At 43.0% G+C, this 17967-nt stretch overlaps 1 protein-coding gene across 1 annotated transcript in view; it reads right to left on the reverse strand.

Moving 5' to 3' along the window:
* Positions 1 to 17967, reverse strand: part of LOC122808644 (tumor protein p63-regulated gene 1-like protein) — a 228537-nt gene that overhangs the window by 48463 nt on the left and 162107 nt on the right. Inside the window, exon 4 of the mRNA XM_044079610.1 lies at positions 11435 to 11582. Coding sequence (XP_043935545.1) covers positions 11435 to 11582 — 148 coding nt within the window. The remainder of the gene's footprint in view (positions 1 to 11434; positions 11583 to 17967) is intronic.

The following is a 17967-nucleotide window of genomic DNA, read 5'->3' on the forward strand; positions in this document are numbered from 1 at the left end:
GTCAAGGAAGACAACAACAACAGGAGATGTGGAACATTCAAGTGTGGTAGATGTTCGCAGTGTGAATTTCTAATAAATAAAGACAGTATTTTTCTAGCAAGTAGAAATAAAATCTTAAAGAGTAAAAATTATCACAGCTGTGAAACTAGTGGTTTGGTTTACCTAGCTTTATACCAAGTGTGCCAGGCGTTCTATGTAGGGAAAACTGGACGAAAGCTTAAGAAGAGGATTTATGAGCACACACATGACATACAGACTCGGAAAGACAATAATGCTTTGTATAAACACACCCTGGAATGCAAACAAGCAATTTTCAGGTTTTATGTAATTGAAAAAATCAACAAGGATAAAAGAGGGGGCATGTGGGAGGAATCTAGTAAATATAGAGAAAATACATTTGTGTACACTTACCATAAATGTAGATGTTCGAGTGTATTCACTGTTGCAGTCATTACATTTGGGAAATCTGCTGGCAGGTTGCCCTCAGTCGGCCTGATTAACAAAGTCTTGGGTCCTGCGTCGGATGCTGTCCCTTCTTCCATGACGTCAGGGCTATAAAACATGCAGCCGATGTCATTACATCAGTTTTTCTTGCCCCAGATGTCAGGTACCCCCCAAATGGGGAGCAAATAAAGTTAAAAACACAAAAAATATACCTCCAATCTCAAAAGCAAATACACTAAAAGGGCTTTTAAGCATAATGAAAGAAAGTAGAGGTGTAGCCAGAGAAAAATAGGGGGCTGGAGGGAGGGTAACCAGGACTGCAAGAGTGAATACACTCGAATATCTACATTTATGGTAAGTGTACACAACTGTACAATGTTCTTCGTGTTTCACTGTTGCAGTCATTACATTTGGGTAGATTCCCAAAGCTATGGTTGGGTGGAGGGAAATATACAGCATTAGGACCAGCTATAAGGCCCTGCAGGACAGCAGTGGCAAAGCCAGCTCTGGATTTAGAGAAAAGTGGTAAATGGTAATGTTTGGTGAATGTATGAACTGAGCTCCAGGTAGCAGCTTCTGGAATGTCCCTGGTAGGAACACCTCTGAGAAATGCTGTTGAAGTAGATGCAGCCCTGGTGGAATGGGATCTGATCTCCTGGGGAATAGTTTTTCCATGGTGCATATAGCAGAAACGAATACAATAGCTTATCCATTTGGAAATGGTTTGCTTTGAAATAGCTTTTCCCTCTGCCATTTTGATCATTTGTTTTTTAGGCATAGGGGCCTGCACATGTGGCCCAGGCATCAGTTTTTTAGGCATAGGTCAAGATTTTGGCCTTAGTTTTGAAGATGGTGTCAGTTTAATATACAAATCTGTAGGCCTGAAAACACCCTCAGAATCTGGTGCCTGCACAGCAGCTCTGGACCCATCCAAGGTAGAGACATCCGTGGGTTCCATAATTGAAGCATCTTGTGGCATACCAGACTCTGAATGGGTCTCAGTAAAGATCTGCGAATCAGAAGTAGTGGGTATCAGGGGGTGCAAAAGTGCCTCACTGAGTACTGGTGAACTGGCGACTAGCTTAGGAGAAGCGTCATCAGCAGTTTTGGACCTCATTGGCCTGTCTCTGTCTTTTTCTTTGCGTTTTTTAGATATTCCGGTAGTCGGATTGCTAACTGACGACATTTCTGGATAATTAAAGCATGAGCCAAAATATTTAGAAGCAAAAATGTACTGACGTTTGATAGTGCATTGATTAAATAAAGCACAAAACCGAGAGCAAGGTACATTGTGGTCAGGGCCTAGGCAAAAAATACAGTACAAATGAAAATACTTATGAGGTATTTGCTTCCCACAAGTAATGCAATTATTAACTTTTACTGACATCGGTAAGGAGCAAGAAAAAGTTTCCCCAACGGGGTACTTAGCTTTTTAGTTGAAGACTTCAGATCTGAAACTCGAAAATGAAAATTTCAGGAGTCGGCCGACAGGCACTTGCGAACTGCTTCTGGCACCACGCGGAAAGAAAGACTGATGTAATGGCGTCGGCTGCATGTTTTATACCCCTGACAACCTGACGTCATGGAAGAAGGGACAGCAACCGATGCAGGACCCAAGACTTTGTTAATCAGGCCAACTGAGGGCAACTTGCCAGCAGATTAATGACCGCAACAGTAAAACACGAAGAAAGTACAGTTGTGTACCTACCATAAATGTAGATGTTCGAGTGTATTCACTGTTGCAGTCATTACTCTTGGGTTATCCTGCTGGCAGGCTACCCTCGGTCAGCCAGAATTCCAAAGTCTAGGTCTGGCGTCGGTTGCTGTCGCCTCTTCCTTGACGTCAGTGCGCCAGGGGTATAAAAGATGCAGCCAACACCATTTTCTTCAGTTTTTCTTGCCCCAGATGTCAGGTGCCCCCAAATTGGTAGGCTGAAAAATATGCCGATAAAAATGCATGCAAAAAATAACATGTCCTTCATCTACAAGCAAATACACCAAAAAGGTTGTATAGGATAGAGAAGTGCAGATAAGTCCCAGCAAAGAGAAGGGGGATGGTGGGTGGGTAACCTGGACTGCAACAGTGAATACACTCGAACATCTACATTTATGGTAGGTACACAACTGTACTATGTTTATTGTGTTTCACTGTTGCAGTCATTACTCTTGGGTTGAATCCCAAAGCTGAGGATGGGTGGCTGGGCTAAATAGGATTAGGAGAGGCTATGAGGCCCTGCAGAACCGCAGTGGCAAAGCCTGCTCTAGACGTAGGGTAAAGAGGTAAGTGGTAGTGCTTTTTGAAAGTGTGCACTGAACTCCAAGTTGCAGCCTCTAAGATATCTTTGGTTGGTACTCCTCTGAGGAAGGCTGCTGCTCTGGTAGAATGAGGCCTAATGCCCTTAGGCACTGATTTGCCATGTTGAAAATAGCAGAAATGGATGCAATGGCCTATCCATTTAGAAATAGTCTGTTTTGAGATAGCCTTTCCTTGTGATCCTGCAGCACATGACACTAAAAGTTGCTCAGTTTTTCTGAAAGCTTTAGTTCTGTCCAAGTAGAAACATAACTGCCTGTGTATGTCCAAAGAATGCAGAATTTTATCACCCTTGTTCTGTGGATTTGGATAAAAGGTAGTCAAGTGAATGGTTTGGTTGAGGGCCATACTGGATACCACCTTAGGCATGAATGTAGGGTTTGTCCTCAGAGAAACCCTGTCTTGATGAAAAATGATAAAAGGTTCCACTGCCATGAGTGCTTGTAACTCTGAGACTCACCTTGCAGAGGTTATTTCTAGGAGTAGAGCTGCTTTCCAAGATAAAAATTTTATATCTGCTGTTGATGCTGGCTCAAAAGGAGGTAGTGTGAGTTTGTGTAGTGTGACTCAAAGAAGTCGACCAAGTTGAGCAGTGATGATCTTCCCTTAACAAAACCAAACTGTGTAGGATCTGGAGTTTGGAGATTCCCTATATCCTTGTTTATTAGATTCATGATGATGCGTTCCATCAGACTCATCAGGCTAATTGGGAGATAATTCCTAGGGTCTGTAGTCACTCCTCCTTTGTGGAGAGGGATGACTGTAGCAGTGCGCCATTTGGTAGGGACAAAGCCTGAGGTGAGGCTGTGATTGAACAGGGCACAAAGGTGAGGTGCCAGTTCACTCTGTTGTTCATGTAGAACACAGCCAAGGATATTGTCAGGTCCCATAGAAGCTGTATTCTTGGCCTTGGACAGTGCTATTTTTACCTGTGCAGCAGTAATACTGGCCGGCAATCTACTGGTATTTTGATTGGTCCTTTAGGTGGGGAGAGAGGGATAAAGTTAGCACTGAATCTGTTGGCCAGTATGTTGGCAATATTGACTTGTACAGGGGGTAACATTGTGCAGTAGCTCAGAGCAAATCTGGGTATTGCCATTGAGATTCTTTAAATAACTATAGAGGGCCTTGTGGTTATCTTTACTATCTGCTGCAATTCTGTTTTCATAGCTAGCTTTAGAGGATTTGATGAGGAATCTCAACCTTTTGTTGAGGCTGATAAGGGAGTTTTTCCAGTCTTGAGACTTTGCCTTATTTCACATCAGTTTACTTTTTCTGTTGTAGATTTTGCCACTGGCCTGCCATTTAGAACACACCACTGCATTAACCTCAAACAACTTGGGTAGCTAGACCTTCCCAGTCTAATCCAATACAACCTCCTGATTATAGCTAATAAAATTCTCTATAACCCAGATGATACACCATCCCTTAGGAATGTTATCACCCCCCCATAACAATCAGAGACTGCTTAGATCCTCGAACAAATTGCTAATTCAGACAATCAAAATTAACAATACAGCTGGGAAAGCCCTCTTTGCAAACTCAGCAGGTAGAGTCCGGAATCTCCTTCCAGCTGACATTACTTTGCTCTCCTGCCTAGGCCAATTTAAAACCAAACAAACAACATCTGGCGCTAAACTGGCTTTGCCACTGTAACAAGCCTGGATAACCCTCATCATGAATGTAAATAGTTATTAATAGGTTCATAGGTTCATAGGTTCATACTAGGCTATCTGCCCTAGGGCATTTATAAGCCTAGCCAGAGTGTGTTTGGCTTTCGCCACCCATTTTAAATTAATTTTGCTATGCCTTTTTTTGAGGTTAGTATACTGTGCCTCTGTCTAACAGTGACACAGAAGTGATAGCCGGGGTAAACCTACGATCTCCCATCCACTCATCAAGATTCCTCTTGAAGAGAGTCAATGTGGGACTCTGCCTAACCTGGACTGGGATTTTATTCCAGAGTGAAGGGAGCCTCTGGGTTATGAATCTGTCCCTCCAGCATGTCCTATTTATTTCAGTGCTGAGGTTCATGTCTCTCGAGCGTAGCTCGATGGGATTTGGATATTCTGAGGTGCAGCATGTCCAGTAATGTCGGGTTGGACATGGCTTTATACGTCAGGCACAGATCGCCTCTGAGCAGGCGGTATGCCACTGAGTAGAGCTGGAGTTTCTTTAACCGGGCAGCATATGGCATCTGTTTGAGCCCTTTGATCCTCTTGGTGAGGTACTTTTGGGGTCTTTCCAGTTGCTGCAGGTGTCTGGTAAGGTACATCCCAAAAGGGGCATTGTACTCAATTATGGGCCTGATGAGGGATGAGTAAAGAGGCACGATGACCTCCCCTGATCTAGATGTGAATCCCTTCATGATTAGGTGGGCTATATAAAATGTTTTTCTAACCACTTTGGCCACGTGGTTGTCAAATGAGAGATTGCTATCAACTTGGGTCCCCAGGTCCCTAATGACTTCTTCTGTACTTAATGGATTACCACCTATGTGGTAATTTGTGGGCACTTTGTTTTTGCCAAAGGGGATGACTATACACTTTTTGGCGTTTAGCTTGAGGCCATGGCTCTGGCACCAGTTGTCTGTCTCTATGAGGCCCTTTTGGAGGATGCTTGTGTCGGCTGGAGAGTTGATTATGGCAACCAGTTTGCAGTCATCTGCGAACTTGGTCAGCCACAGTCCTTCCGTGTTGGCCTGTACGAGAAATATATACCGAGCAAGAGAGGTCCCAGGACTGAGCCTTGTGGGACGCCACTTGTAACTGGTTTGGAGTCTGACATGGCTCCAGCAATTCTAACCATGTGGGTTCTGTCCTTGAGCCAGTTTGCAACCCATCTAGTGACATAGGGGTTTATATTTAAGCTGGTGAGCTTATCTATAATGCCCGAGTGGGGTATTGTATCGAAGGCTTTTGCGAGGTCCAGGTAGGCTGTGTGGACCACCTTCCCCTTGTCAATGGCCTTGGTGACTGTTTCAAAGAAATCGACCAGGTTTAAGAGGCAGGATCTGCCCTTAACAAAGCCAAACTGGGTAGGATCCAGTGTCTGTAGGTCCCCAATATCTTTATTTATGAGGTCCATGATGATCCTTTCCATAGCTTTGCAGACCAAGCTAGTCAGGCTTATGGGGTGATAGTTTCCAGGATCCGTTGAGGCACCACCTTTGTGGAGAGGGACCACTGTTGCTGTACGTCACTCTTTGGGTACATATCCTGTAGTACCTAAGATTGAACAGTAGTTTTATGTTTGGGTTTAGCTCTTCTTGGAGTTCATGTAGGACGCAGCCCAGGACACCATCTGGTCCCATTGATGCTGTGTTTTTTGCTTTGGAGAAGGCGGCTCTTACCTGAGCATCTGAGATGTCAGGGGGGCAGCACTCTGTTGGGATAGATATTTGCCCTTTTGGTGGGGGGGGGGAGAAGTTTGCACTGAACCTGTCAGCTAGGATGTTGGCAATGTCTGTGGGCTCGGTGTATTTTTGTCATTTTGGACTAATTCTGAGCATATCTGGGAATTCCCACCCAGGTTCCTAACATAACTAAAGAAAGCCTTGTGATTATCCTTAGTGTCCTGTGCAATTTTTCTCCCGAAGCTGGCCTTAGACGATTTTATGAGTGCCCGTAGTTTTTTGCTAATACTGATCAGAGATGCCTTCCCTTTTTGTGATTTTGCTCTATCATGTAGTAGCTTCCTCCTTCTATTGTATAGTTTGTTTATGGCTGGGGTCCACCAGACAGGACGCCTGCCTTTGGAGGATTGGGTCTTGGTTTTATTTGGGATTGCATGATCCATGCATTCCTGAAGGTGTTCATAGAATGCGTTTATAAAGGATTCTGCTGTCTGGGCCGTATTTTCCACAGGCCCGGGGGCTTTGAAGGATTTCGACTCGGTTTTGAGGCGTGTGAAATTTGCTTTAGAGAAGTTTTTCACTGTGGTTTTCTGGGCAGGGGGTGGGGTCGGGATGTGAATATCCAGTGAGATTAATTTATGGTCTGATCTTACCAGTGAGGGATTTTTTCCCCTGACTTAAACCGGGGATAACTATAGCTGTGAACTTGTCTGTATCAAGTTTATACCATGTATCCTCTGTAAATAGCTTACCTGTAACTATGAAAACAATAAGTGAGTCCAACAGAACACAGCCACAAAGTAAAATCCAGGATCCTTTACTTGTAAACGTTTTCGTGTTCAGAAATACATACACTTCTTCAGACAAGTAACTCTGGAACCTCTTGTGAGTTTAAATATACTCACATACCCTACAAAAATATATAAAATATTCACTTAGGAAAAATACTTCTAGTGAAAAACTCCATTTTCTTTCAACCCGCTGAATCTATTTTTTCTCATATTATTTTTTCTCATATTATTTTTTCTCATACTATTTATTTATTATTAATTAGTATGTGTTTATTATTTGGTATAATTATTAATGAATTTATTTTACAATGGAGTTTTTCACTAGAAGTATTTTTCCTAAGTGAATATTTTATATATTTTTGTAAAAACAAACTTTTTTGAGTAATATGTTTACATTTTTGTCAATACTTAACTTGTATGTAAATATTATTATTAGTTTAAATATATTTAATGTTGAAATAGCTGCGTTTTAAAAGGGCTGAATGAATGTGAATGTATATGTTAATTGTTTGATTGATAGATTGTTTAGTAAATTAATTAAAATTAAACAATTATTAGGGTATGTGAACTTAGAACTTTTTGGAGTTTTGTTTGTGTTTTGTTACCTATAACTATGTCTTCTTTGTTTCATATTTTTGACTCTGTCTATCTTGGAGCTTTTCTTCCCGGGCCTCCCCTGAAAATGGACATGAATCCAGTTGGACTATCCCAGTCAACAAATGTAAAATAAAAAATAAATAAATAAATAAATAAATAAAATAAAATAAAATTGTTTATCCCAGGGGACCACCAGATTGGCTTCCTTTTTTTGAGGAGAGCATCTTGATTCTATTGGGTATGGTGAGATCCATGCATTTGTACATGTGTTTTTACAGTCCATTGGTATATGATTCAGCAGTCGGGCAACTATTCCCCATTTGCATGGGTGCCGTGAAGTTAACCACCTCTGTTTTTAGGAGCCCAAAGTTAGCTTTGGAGAAGTTTTTCATGTGGTGGTTACCTTTGTGGGGGGTGGGGTGGGGATTTCCAAGGTGATTAATTTGGTGTGTGTGTGTGTGTGTGTGTGTGTGTGTGTGTGTGTGTGTGTGTGTATATATATATATATATATATATATATATATATATATATATATATATATATATATATTCCAAACCATTCTGTTGATGGTACAGAAGAAGTTTAGATCCCTTGACCAAGTATTTCTGATGCCATTTGACTTGCTAATATGTAATAAAACTAGCAGTATGGGGTCAGAGGATGTCTTCTATATCAAACACAGGTTATCTCTTAGCAATCTGTAGGATATTGAGTATAGTGACCGGGCTTTGAGTCTGTCCATGTAGGACATGTTGTTTAGGCCTTGTATCCTTTTAGTGAGGTACCTTGTTCCAGTTGTTGAATGTGTTGGGGAAGACACATGCCAAAGGCACTATATTCAATGACTGGCCTAATGAGAGCTGAGTAAAAGGAGACACTGACATCCATAGATCTTGACACAGTCCCTTTGTTTATAAGCTGTGCAATATAGGATTTTCTTACAATAATGGGCACATGCTGGTCAAAAGTTAGGTCACTGACCACACAAGTTTCCAAATCCTGAACAAGTGGGGCAACTCTTTAGGGTGTATTATCAATGTGGTAATTCCCTTGGGTAAATGATTTCCCAAAGGGTATAATAAAAGATTTTTGCCATTTCATTTCAGTCCATGATTTTAGCACCCATTCTTTATTTGAGACACACCTTCCGGAAGGATGGCTAAGTCATTTGGGGATTCAATGACTGTTCCTAGCTTGCAGTAATCTGGAAAAGTAGTCAGCTAGAGTCCTTTGATTTTGACTTTTACTTCAGAAAATTAGATGCCAAGCCAGAGATATCCCAGCAGAACCATGGGGGACTCCACTGGTGATGGTCTTTTTGTGGAGGTAGTTTCCCTTATTTTGATTTCCTCCATCCTATCTTTGAGCCAGTTGGCAATCCAGTGGCTGACACATGGACTTATGTCCAGTTTATTTAGCTTTTCTGCAATGCCTGCATGGGGAACTATGTCAAAAGCTTTAGCCAGATCCAGGTACACAGTGCTTTTGGTGAACTTTTCAACCACTGTGTTGAGTAAGCATAACCTGCTCTTGATAAATCCAAATGGAGATGGATCCAGTGTTTGGAGGTTCTGCATGTCCTTATTGATTAGTTCCAGAACAAGTCTTTCCATAGCTCTGCCTATAAGTCTGGTCAGACTTATGGGTCTGTAATTGGCTCAGTCAGTAGAAGGTCCTCCCTTTTGCAGGGGAATGACTGCAGTTGCTTTCATTTCCCTTCTTACAAAACTAGTATGGAGGTTGAAATTGAACAGTGTTGTTAGGGATGAGGCTAAATCATGCTTCGTGCTATTTAAGATGCATCAGGAGATACTGTCAGGACCCATCAGTGTAGTAATTGTAGCTTTTGATAGCACATTTAGGACTTGGTCTTGTGTGACAGCTGGAGGTGAGCCAGGTTGAGTTATATTTTGAGAGACAGGTGGAGGAGAGAGAGGAGGGAAGTTAGAGCTAAATTTATCAGCCAGTCATTTGCTATATCTTCAGCCTCGGTGTAGGTAACATCGTTCACTATCAGCTCAGTGCATTGTATCACACTGAGATTATGAACATAACTAAAAAACAAGTTGTGGATTGCCTTTGGCTTGGGTAACTATTTTTATCATTAAACTGGCTTTAGTATGTTAATTATGTGGTTTATTAATAATAATTCTTTTAATGCACATACATATACACACGCACATGCACACGCACACACGCACACACACACACACACACACAAACACGCATGCACACACACACACATATACACATGCACACACACACACACACATGCACACACACACACGTACACACGCACATGCACACATACACATGCACACACACACACACACACACACACACACACACACACACACACACACACACACACATGCATACGCACGCACATGCATACACACACACACACACATACATGTACACACAGACACACAGACACACACAGACACACACACACAAACACGCATGCACACACACATATACACACACACACACACACACACACACACACACACACACACACACACACACACACACACACACACACACACACACACACACACACACACACACACACACACACACACACACAGACTCTGCTTCACTTTAGGCTATCTGAAATTATTATATCCTCAGGTCCCTTTCTTCATTTGTTATTGCAATCACTGCCCACCATCTGTATACTGCTTTCTTAGGTTTCTGCTTTCAAATAAAATTAAGGCAAAAGGTTCAGTCCATTTTCAGATTTACAAACCTCTGCAGTGAAGCAAATGAACCCATGAAACCCAATTACTCAATCATTATGCAGCAGCCCTTGTGTATTCTCAATCTGATTAATTAAATGGAGCATTTTACATTGTGATACATTGTAATTAATACTGTTAAAATATCAATTTAGTTAACCAGTTAGGTAGATGGAATTACCTCCATTATGAGACAAGTGGCAAGTTTTCAAATACACATAAAAATAAAGACACCTACACTAACAGATGCCCATACTTTTTTCACTGCTGCAAATGCCTGCTATTAAAATGTGGAATAATTCAAATTAAAGGTTTGAAGACTCAGTATTAGAGGCATCAAACGAATTTTAAAGATGTACTTTTTATGTACCCCACTTTGAAAATACATGTGTAATATGAGGCCGAGATATCTGCAGTTAATATCTTAGGGCAAAATGACAACATTCATGAAGAAACATAGACATGCAATGGAGTTACTTAAAAAAATAAAATATCTAATATGTAATAGTGGTAATCCTGATGTGGCCCTTATTCACGTTTAAACTACTGGACTCTGGTTTTTAATAAACCTGAATGATTCACGGCCTGAGCAGTCATTATTGCTTCAACATTTTATTGATAACCGAGGGTCGTAACAAATGACACGGGTTCTGCAATAACATACTACCACTTTTCGAGTTTTATCATTACTAAAAGTGAAGCTTCTTTCTAAAGATGTTCCTTGGCAACCAATCCTACTTGCATTTGCTTGCTGTATGTTGTAAAAAATAACCAAAATGAATTCATACACTATTAATGGGAAGACAGGGTTGGCTAATTTTTAGCTTCATATAACTCTGGTAATGGTTCTAAATGGCAAATTGTAGAATTCAGCTGTGTGTGTGTGTGTGTGTGTGTGTGTGTGTGTGTGTGTGTGTGTGTGTGTGTGAGCTTGCGCACATGTTGCAGTTTAATTTCATATTTACACTGAATGTATAAAACCTTATTCATAAAGAAAGGGTTATTCTGAATAGATTAATTTATGCCTTCTAATATTTGATCTAAAATACTTATGCTATAGATGAAGAATAGAAAAAGTGTGCTGAACATTTATGGACATCTCAATCTCAGTAAGAGGTTATTATTTGTACATTTGCAACATGCCAGGACAGGATTTAACTTAGGTCCAAACTGAAATTAACCTTTTCTTACCTGGCACATGTCTGGTATTTTCATTTTAGCTACCACATGCTCAGTCAAAGTAATGTATGGCAGGTCAGTGGACCAGGGGTTCCATCGGGTGAGAAAGGATGGCTCCTGTAGTTTTTCCCATTTAATTCTTAGGCCATGACCCTGTCTTCTGCCGGAATAAAAATACACAAAAACTGTAACTCCAGTGCAATTTAGAAATATTTAATACTTTATTCATTTTAGTTTGCTTAGTTGTTAACTTGGCAGACTCACTTGGCAGGCGTGACACTGGAACACTGGTTAACTGAAATACTCCAAGTCACAAAGCATGCAAAATGAGATGGAAGGAATGAAACCCAGGACTACGGGTTGACGTTACTTATAGTACTTTGTAACAAATTAGGTTACCATGACATACTCAATCAACCCTCAAAGGCATAGCTTTATGAGTCTCCTGTGCTGTCAGTATTCTCCCTCCCTAGACTCCTGTGAATGCTATTGGTATTCTCCCTCCCTAGACTCCTCTAAATGCTGCTGGTACTCCCCCTCCCTAGACGCCTCTGAACGCTGTTGGTATCACCCTCCCTAGACTCCTCTGAACGCTGTTGGTATTCTCCACGCGAGACACCAATGAACTCTGTTGGTATCACCCTCCATAGACTCCTCTGAACGCTGTTGATATTAGCCTCCCTAGACTCCTCTGAACACTGTTAATTTTCTGTCACCCTAGACTCCTCAGAACACAGTTGCTATCATCCTCCCTAGACTGCTCTGAACGCTGTTGGTATTCCTCCTCCCTAGACTCCTTTGAACACTGTTGGTATTTACCCTCTCGAGATTCTTTTGAACACTGTTGGTATCTCCCTCCCTAGACTCCTCCAAACACTGTCAGTATTCCTCTTCCCTAGACACCTCTGAATGCTGTTGGTTTCACCCTCCCTAGACTTCTCTGAATGCTGTTGGTATTCCCCATCCCTAGACTCCTTTGAATGCTGTTGGTATTCCCCTTCTCTAAACTCCTCTAAAGACTGTCAGTATTCCCCCTCCCTAGTCTCCTCTAACAGCTGTCAGTATTCCCCCTCCCTAGACTCCTCTGAACTTTGTTGGTATCCCCACCCTAGACTCATCTGAACGCTGTTGGGATCACCCTCCCTAGACTCCTTTGAACGCTGTTAGTATGTCCCTCCCTAGACTCCACTGAATGCTGTCGGTATTCCCCCACCCCAGACTCCTCTGAATGCGTCGGTATTCCCCCTCCCTAGACTCCTCTGAATGCGTCGGTATTCCCTCACCCCAGACTCCTCTGAATGCTGTTGGTATGTCCCTCCCTAGTCTCCTCTGAATGCTGTTGGTATGTCCCTCCCTAGTCTCCTCTGAATGCTGTCGGTATGTCCCTCCCTAGAATCCTCTGAATGCTGTCGGTATCACCCTCCCCTAGACTCCTCTGAATGCGTCGGTATTCCCCCACCCCAGACTCCTCTGAATGCTGTTGGTATATCCCTCCCTAGACTCCTCTGAATGCTGTTGGTATGTCCCTCCCTAGTCTCCTCTGAATGCTGTCGGTATGTCCCTCCCTAGACGCCTCTGAATGCTGTTGGTATCACCCTCCCTAGACTCCTCTGAATGTGTCGGTATTCCCCCACCCCAGACTCCTCTGAATGCTGTTGGTATATCCCTCCCTAAACTCCTCTGAATGCTATTGGTATGTCCCTCCCTAGTCTCCTCTGAATGCTGTCGGTATGTCCCTCCCTAGACTCCTCTGAATGCTGTTGGTATCACCCTCCCTAGACTCCTCTGAATGCTGTTGGTATCACCCTCCCTAGACTCCTCTGAATGCTGTTGGTATTCCCCCCTCCCAAGAGTCCTCTGAATGCTGTTGGCATCCCCCCTCCCTAGACTCCTCTGAATGTTGTCGGTATTCCCCCACCCTAGGCTCCTCTGAATGCTGTTGGTATCACCCTCCCTAGACTCCTCTGAATGCTGTCAGCATTCTCCCTCCCTAGACTCCTCTGAACGCGGTTGGTCTCTCCCTTCCTGGACTCCTCTGGATGGTGTTGGTATTCCCCCTCCCTAGATTTCTCTGAATGCTGTTGGTTATTCCCACTCTCTAGACTCCTCTGAATGTTGTTGGTATTCCTCCTCCCTAGACTCCTCTGAGCGCTGTTGGTATTCCCCCTCCCTAGACTCCTCTGAATGCTGTCGGTATTCCCCCTCCCTAGACTCGTCGGTATTCCCCTCCATAGATTTCTCTGAATGCTGTTGGCTATTCCCCCACTCTAGACTCCTCTGAATGCTGTTGGTATTCACACTCCCTGGAGTGCTCTGAACACTGTCAGTATTCCCCGTCCCGAGACTCCTCTGAATGCTGTTGGTATACCCTCTCCCTAGACTCCTCTGAATGCCGTCGGTAATCCTCCTCCCTAGACTCCTCTGAACGCTGTCGGTATTCCTCCTCCCTATACTCCTCTGAACGCTGTTGGTATCCCCCCTCCCTAGACTCGTCTGAATGCTGTCGGTATTCCTCCTCCCTAGACTCCTCTGACTGCTGTTGGTATTCACCCTCCCTAGACTCCTCTGAACGCTGTTGGTATTCCCCTCCCTAGACTCCACTGAACTCTGTTGGTATTCACCCTCCCTAGACTCCTCTGAACGCTGTTGGTATTCACACTCTCTAGACTCCTCTGAATGCTGTTGGTATTCCCCCTCCCTTGACTCCTCTGAACGCTGTTGGTATCCCCCCTCCCTAGACTCCTCTAAATGCTGTCATTTTCCCACTCCCTAGACTCCTCTGAATGCTGTTGGTATTCTCTCTCCTTAGACTCCTCTGAACACTGTTGGTATCCCCCTCCCTAGACTCCTCTGAATGCTGTTGGTATCCCCCTCCCTAGACTCCTCTGAACGCTGTTGGTATTACCCTACCTAGACTCCTCTGAATGCTGTTGGTATTCCCCTCCCTAGACTCCTCTGAATGTTGTCAGTGTTCCCCTTCCATAGACTGCTCTGAAAGTACAGTTGTGTACACTTATCATAAATGTAGATGTTTGAGTGTATTCACTGTTGCAGTCATTACACTTGGGTAATCTGCTGGCAGGTTGCCTTCAGTTGGCCTGATTAACAAAGTCTTGGGTCCTGCGTCGGTTGCTGTCCCTTCTTCCATGATGTCAGGTTGTCAGGGGTATAAAACATGCAGCCGATGCCATTACATCAGTTTTTCTTGCCCCAGATGTCAGGTGCCCCCCAATGGGGAGCAAATAAATACAAAAACACAAAAGTATACCTCCAACCAAAAGCAAATACACCAAAAAGGCTTTTAAGCATAGTAAAGGAAAGTAGATATATATTTAGAAGATCTAGGGGGCTGGAGGGAGGGTAACCAGGACTGCAACAGTGAATACCCTTGAACATCTACATTTATGGTAAGTGTACACAACTGTACTATGTTCTTCATGTTTCACTGTTGCAGTCATTACATTTGGGTAGATTCCCAAAGCTATGGTTGGGAGGAGGAGTTTATACAGCTTTAGGGCCAGCTATAAGGCCCTGCAAGACAGTAGTGGCAAAGCCAGCTCTGGATTTAGAGAAAATTGGTAAATGATAATGCTTGGTGAAAGTATGCACAGAACTCCAGGCAGCAGCTTCTAGGATATCTCTGGTAGGGACACCTCTGAGAAAGGCTGCAGAAGTAGATGCAGCCCAGGTGGAGTGAGATCTGATCCCCTGGGGGATAGGTTTTCCATGGTGCTTATAGCAGAAATGAATGCAATGGCTTATCCATTTAGAAATGGTTTGTTTTGAAATAGCCTTCTCCTCTGCCCCTGCAGCAAATGCTACCAGCAATTGTTCAGATTTTCTTCGAGATTTAGTCCTGTCCAAGTAGAATCTTAGTTATCTGTGCACATCCAAGGAGTGCAGAATCCATTCCCCTTTGTTCTGTGGATTGGGAAAGAAGGTTGGCAAATGAATAGACTGATTAAGAGCCACACTGGAAACCACCTTGGGTATGAAGGATGGATTGGTCCTGAGAGATATCCTGCCCGCATGAAAGATAATAAAAGGCTCCACTGCCATAAGGGCCTGTAATTCAGAAATCCTTCTAGCTGACATGATTGCTAAAAGGAAGGCTGTTTTCCAAGAAAGAAATTTTAAGTCTGCAGTAACAGCTGGCTTGAAAGGAGGTAGAGTGAGTTTCTCCAAAACAAAGTTAAGGTCCCAGGCAGGGGTTAGAGCTCTCCTGGGTGGTCTCAAGTTTTTTTGCCCCTCTGAGATACTGCTTGATCAGATGATGAGAGAAGAGGGATGGTTCTGTGTCATAGTGAGCTGAAATAGCTGAGGCATGGACTGTAGTTTCCTCATATGCAGTCTTGCATATGGAATTAGAAGAATGCAGGAGGCCATGAACCCCAAGGCTTGCAGTATTTGTCTTGCAGATAGCAGGGTTTTTGTGGCCACCTGTTTGAAGTAAGTTACCAAATGAATTTGCTTCTCTGGAGTGAGGAAATCCATCTGGGCAGTTGCATTCAACCTTGCACCCAGGAATGTAATCTGTTGACAGGGTACCAGTTGTGATTTCTTTTTGTTTATGGTGTACCCTAGACAAGTTAGAACCTTTTTTACAAACGCCAGATGATTTAAGAGTATGCCCTAGTTTTCTGCCTGAATTAGACAATCGTCTAGGTATGGATATATTTGAATATTTATTTGTCTGCAAAATGCAATAACTGGAGCCAGGCACTTTGTGAATACCCTGGGTGCAGTAGACAAGCCAAAGGGCAGTGCAGAGAACTGATAATGCAAGTAGGCTGCTTTGAAGCGTAGGTATCTTCTGCAGGATTCTCTGATTGGGATGTGCAGGAATGCTTCTTTTATATCTAGAGTTACCAACCAGATGTCTTTGCCTAGCACAGGAAGTAACTGGTGAAGACTCCGCATCTTGAATTTTGGCATCTCCATAAAGGTGTTTAGAGTAGACAGGTCCAGGATTGGATGCCATGATTTGTGTTTTATGGGTAACAGGAAAAGCCTTGAATAGAAACCTTGTCACTTTTCCTCTTCTGGCACCAGTTGAATAGCCCCCAAGCTTAAGAGAGAAAGTACTTGTTTTTGAGCTTCTGCCCACTGCTTTGGGGGCAGGTCTGGGCACCTGTTTGGTGTTGGCAATGTGTGGAAAAGAAATCTGTATCCCTGGGACACTATATTTAAAACCCATTTGTCCTGGGTTATGAGTTCCCAGTTCTTTGCATGAAGATCAATCTTTCCCCCCAAAGGGGCGGTTGAGAGATAAGTGCTTGGTAATTTTAAAAGGAAGTCATTGAGAATGTTTACTGTAGGGGGGGTGTCTTGTTATTTCCAGATTTGGAAGTGGAAGCCCCCCACTGCTTAGCTCTGAGAGTACCCTGGGATTGAAACCTGGGGTTTTTGCTGTGTCTGGGATTGGCTTGAGAGGATCTGGAAGAGGCTGGAAAGGACCAATTCTTAGTAGGCCAATGCCTACTAAATCTTGGAGGTTGCACTTGTAAGAAATCTTTAACAGTTTGCATAGATTTAGCTTTATCTTCCATCTTTTTTAGAACTTCTTCAGCATCATTGCCAAACAGGTGGTCCTGATTTAAAGGAGCATCCAACAATTTAGCTTTAACATGATCAGGCAAAGATTGCTCCTTAAGCCAAGCATGCCTTCTAAGCACAGACCCAGTAACATCAGCCCTGCAGGAGGCCTCTAAAGAATCAAAACCACATTGCAAAGTATGTTTTCCAGCTTGCTCAGCAGAATGCATTAAATCCTGTAAGTCTTTATTTTCCACACAGTCAGGAATCAACATAATTTTCTGTTTAAGCAGCCCAAAAATATGCTGTTGATATTTTAACATATGAAATTGGCAGTTTAATGCTATGATTGCCAAGGTCACAGAAGTATAAATCTTTTTATCCCATCTATCCAGCCCCCTGGAGTCTCTATCAGAAGGGGTAGGATTTTTAGCAGTAGAAGCCTTAATACCCGTAGGCCCCTGAGAAATGGTTTCTGGATCTGCAACAGGATTTTTGAAAAGGAATTTGTGGGACTCAGGAACCCTGTAGTATCTGTCAGGTTTACTAGGAGCCAGAGGCAGGGAATCAGGGGTCAAACTGGATTCCGAGAACACATCATCAACAATATCTAGTACAGGAGGTACAGCCAAAGGCCTATGCTGAGGTAGAAGGAGGAAATCCCTAAGCCTCTTTTTTGAATCAGAAAAATCCTGGCTTTCCCAGTGGAAATGCTCCCTCAAGGCATGTAAAGTATCCCCAAAAGAAAAGTCCTCAGGAGGAGAAGCAGAGGGGATGGAGTCCTCTGCATTGGAATCCTCGTAAGTAGGCATGGACAAATCCAGGTCATTAGAAGAGTCAGAAAAACAAAATCCTGATCAGAAGATTCATAATCAAGCTCAGCCCTAGGCCTCTTAGAAGGGGGGGGGGGTTGACTACCCCTGATTAGAGTTATTAGATCTTCAGCCATTTTTATCATTTGTTTTTTAAGCATAGGGGCCTGAGCATGTGACCTGGGCATCATTTTTTTA

Source organism: Protopterus annectens, chromosome 8.part0, assembly GCF_019279795.1.
Source record: "Protopterus annectens isolate FY-2018-M chromosome 8.part0, PAN1.0, whole genome shotgun sequence".
Classification (NCBI taxonomy): domain Eukaryota; kingdom Metazoa; phylum Chordata; order Ceratodontiformes; family Protopteridae; genus Protopterus; species Protopterus annectens.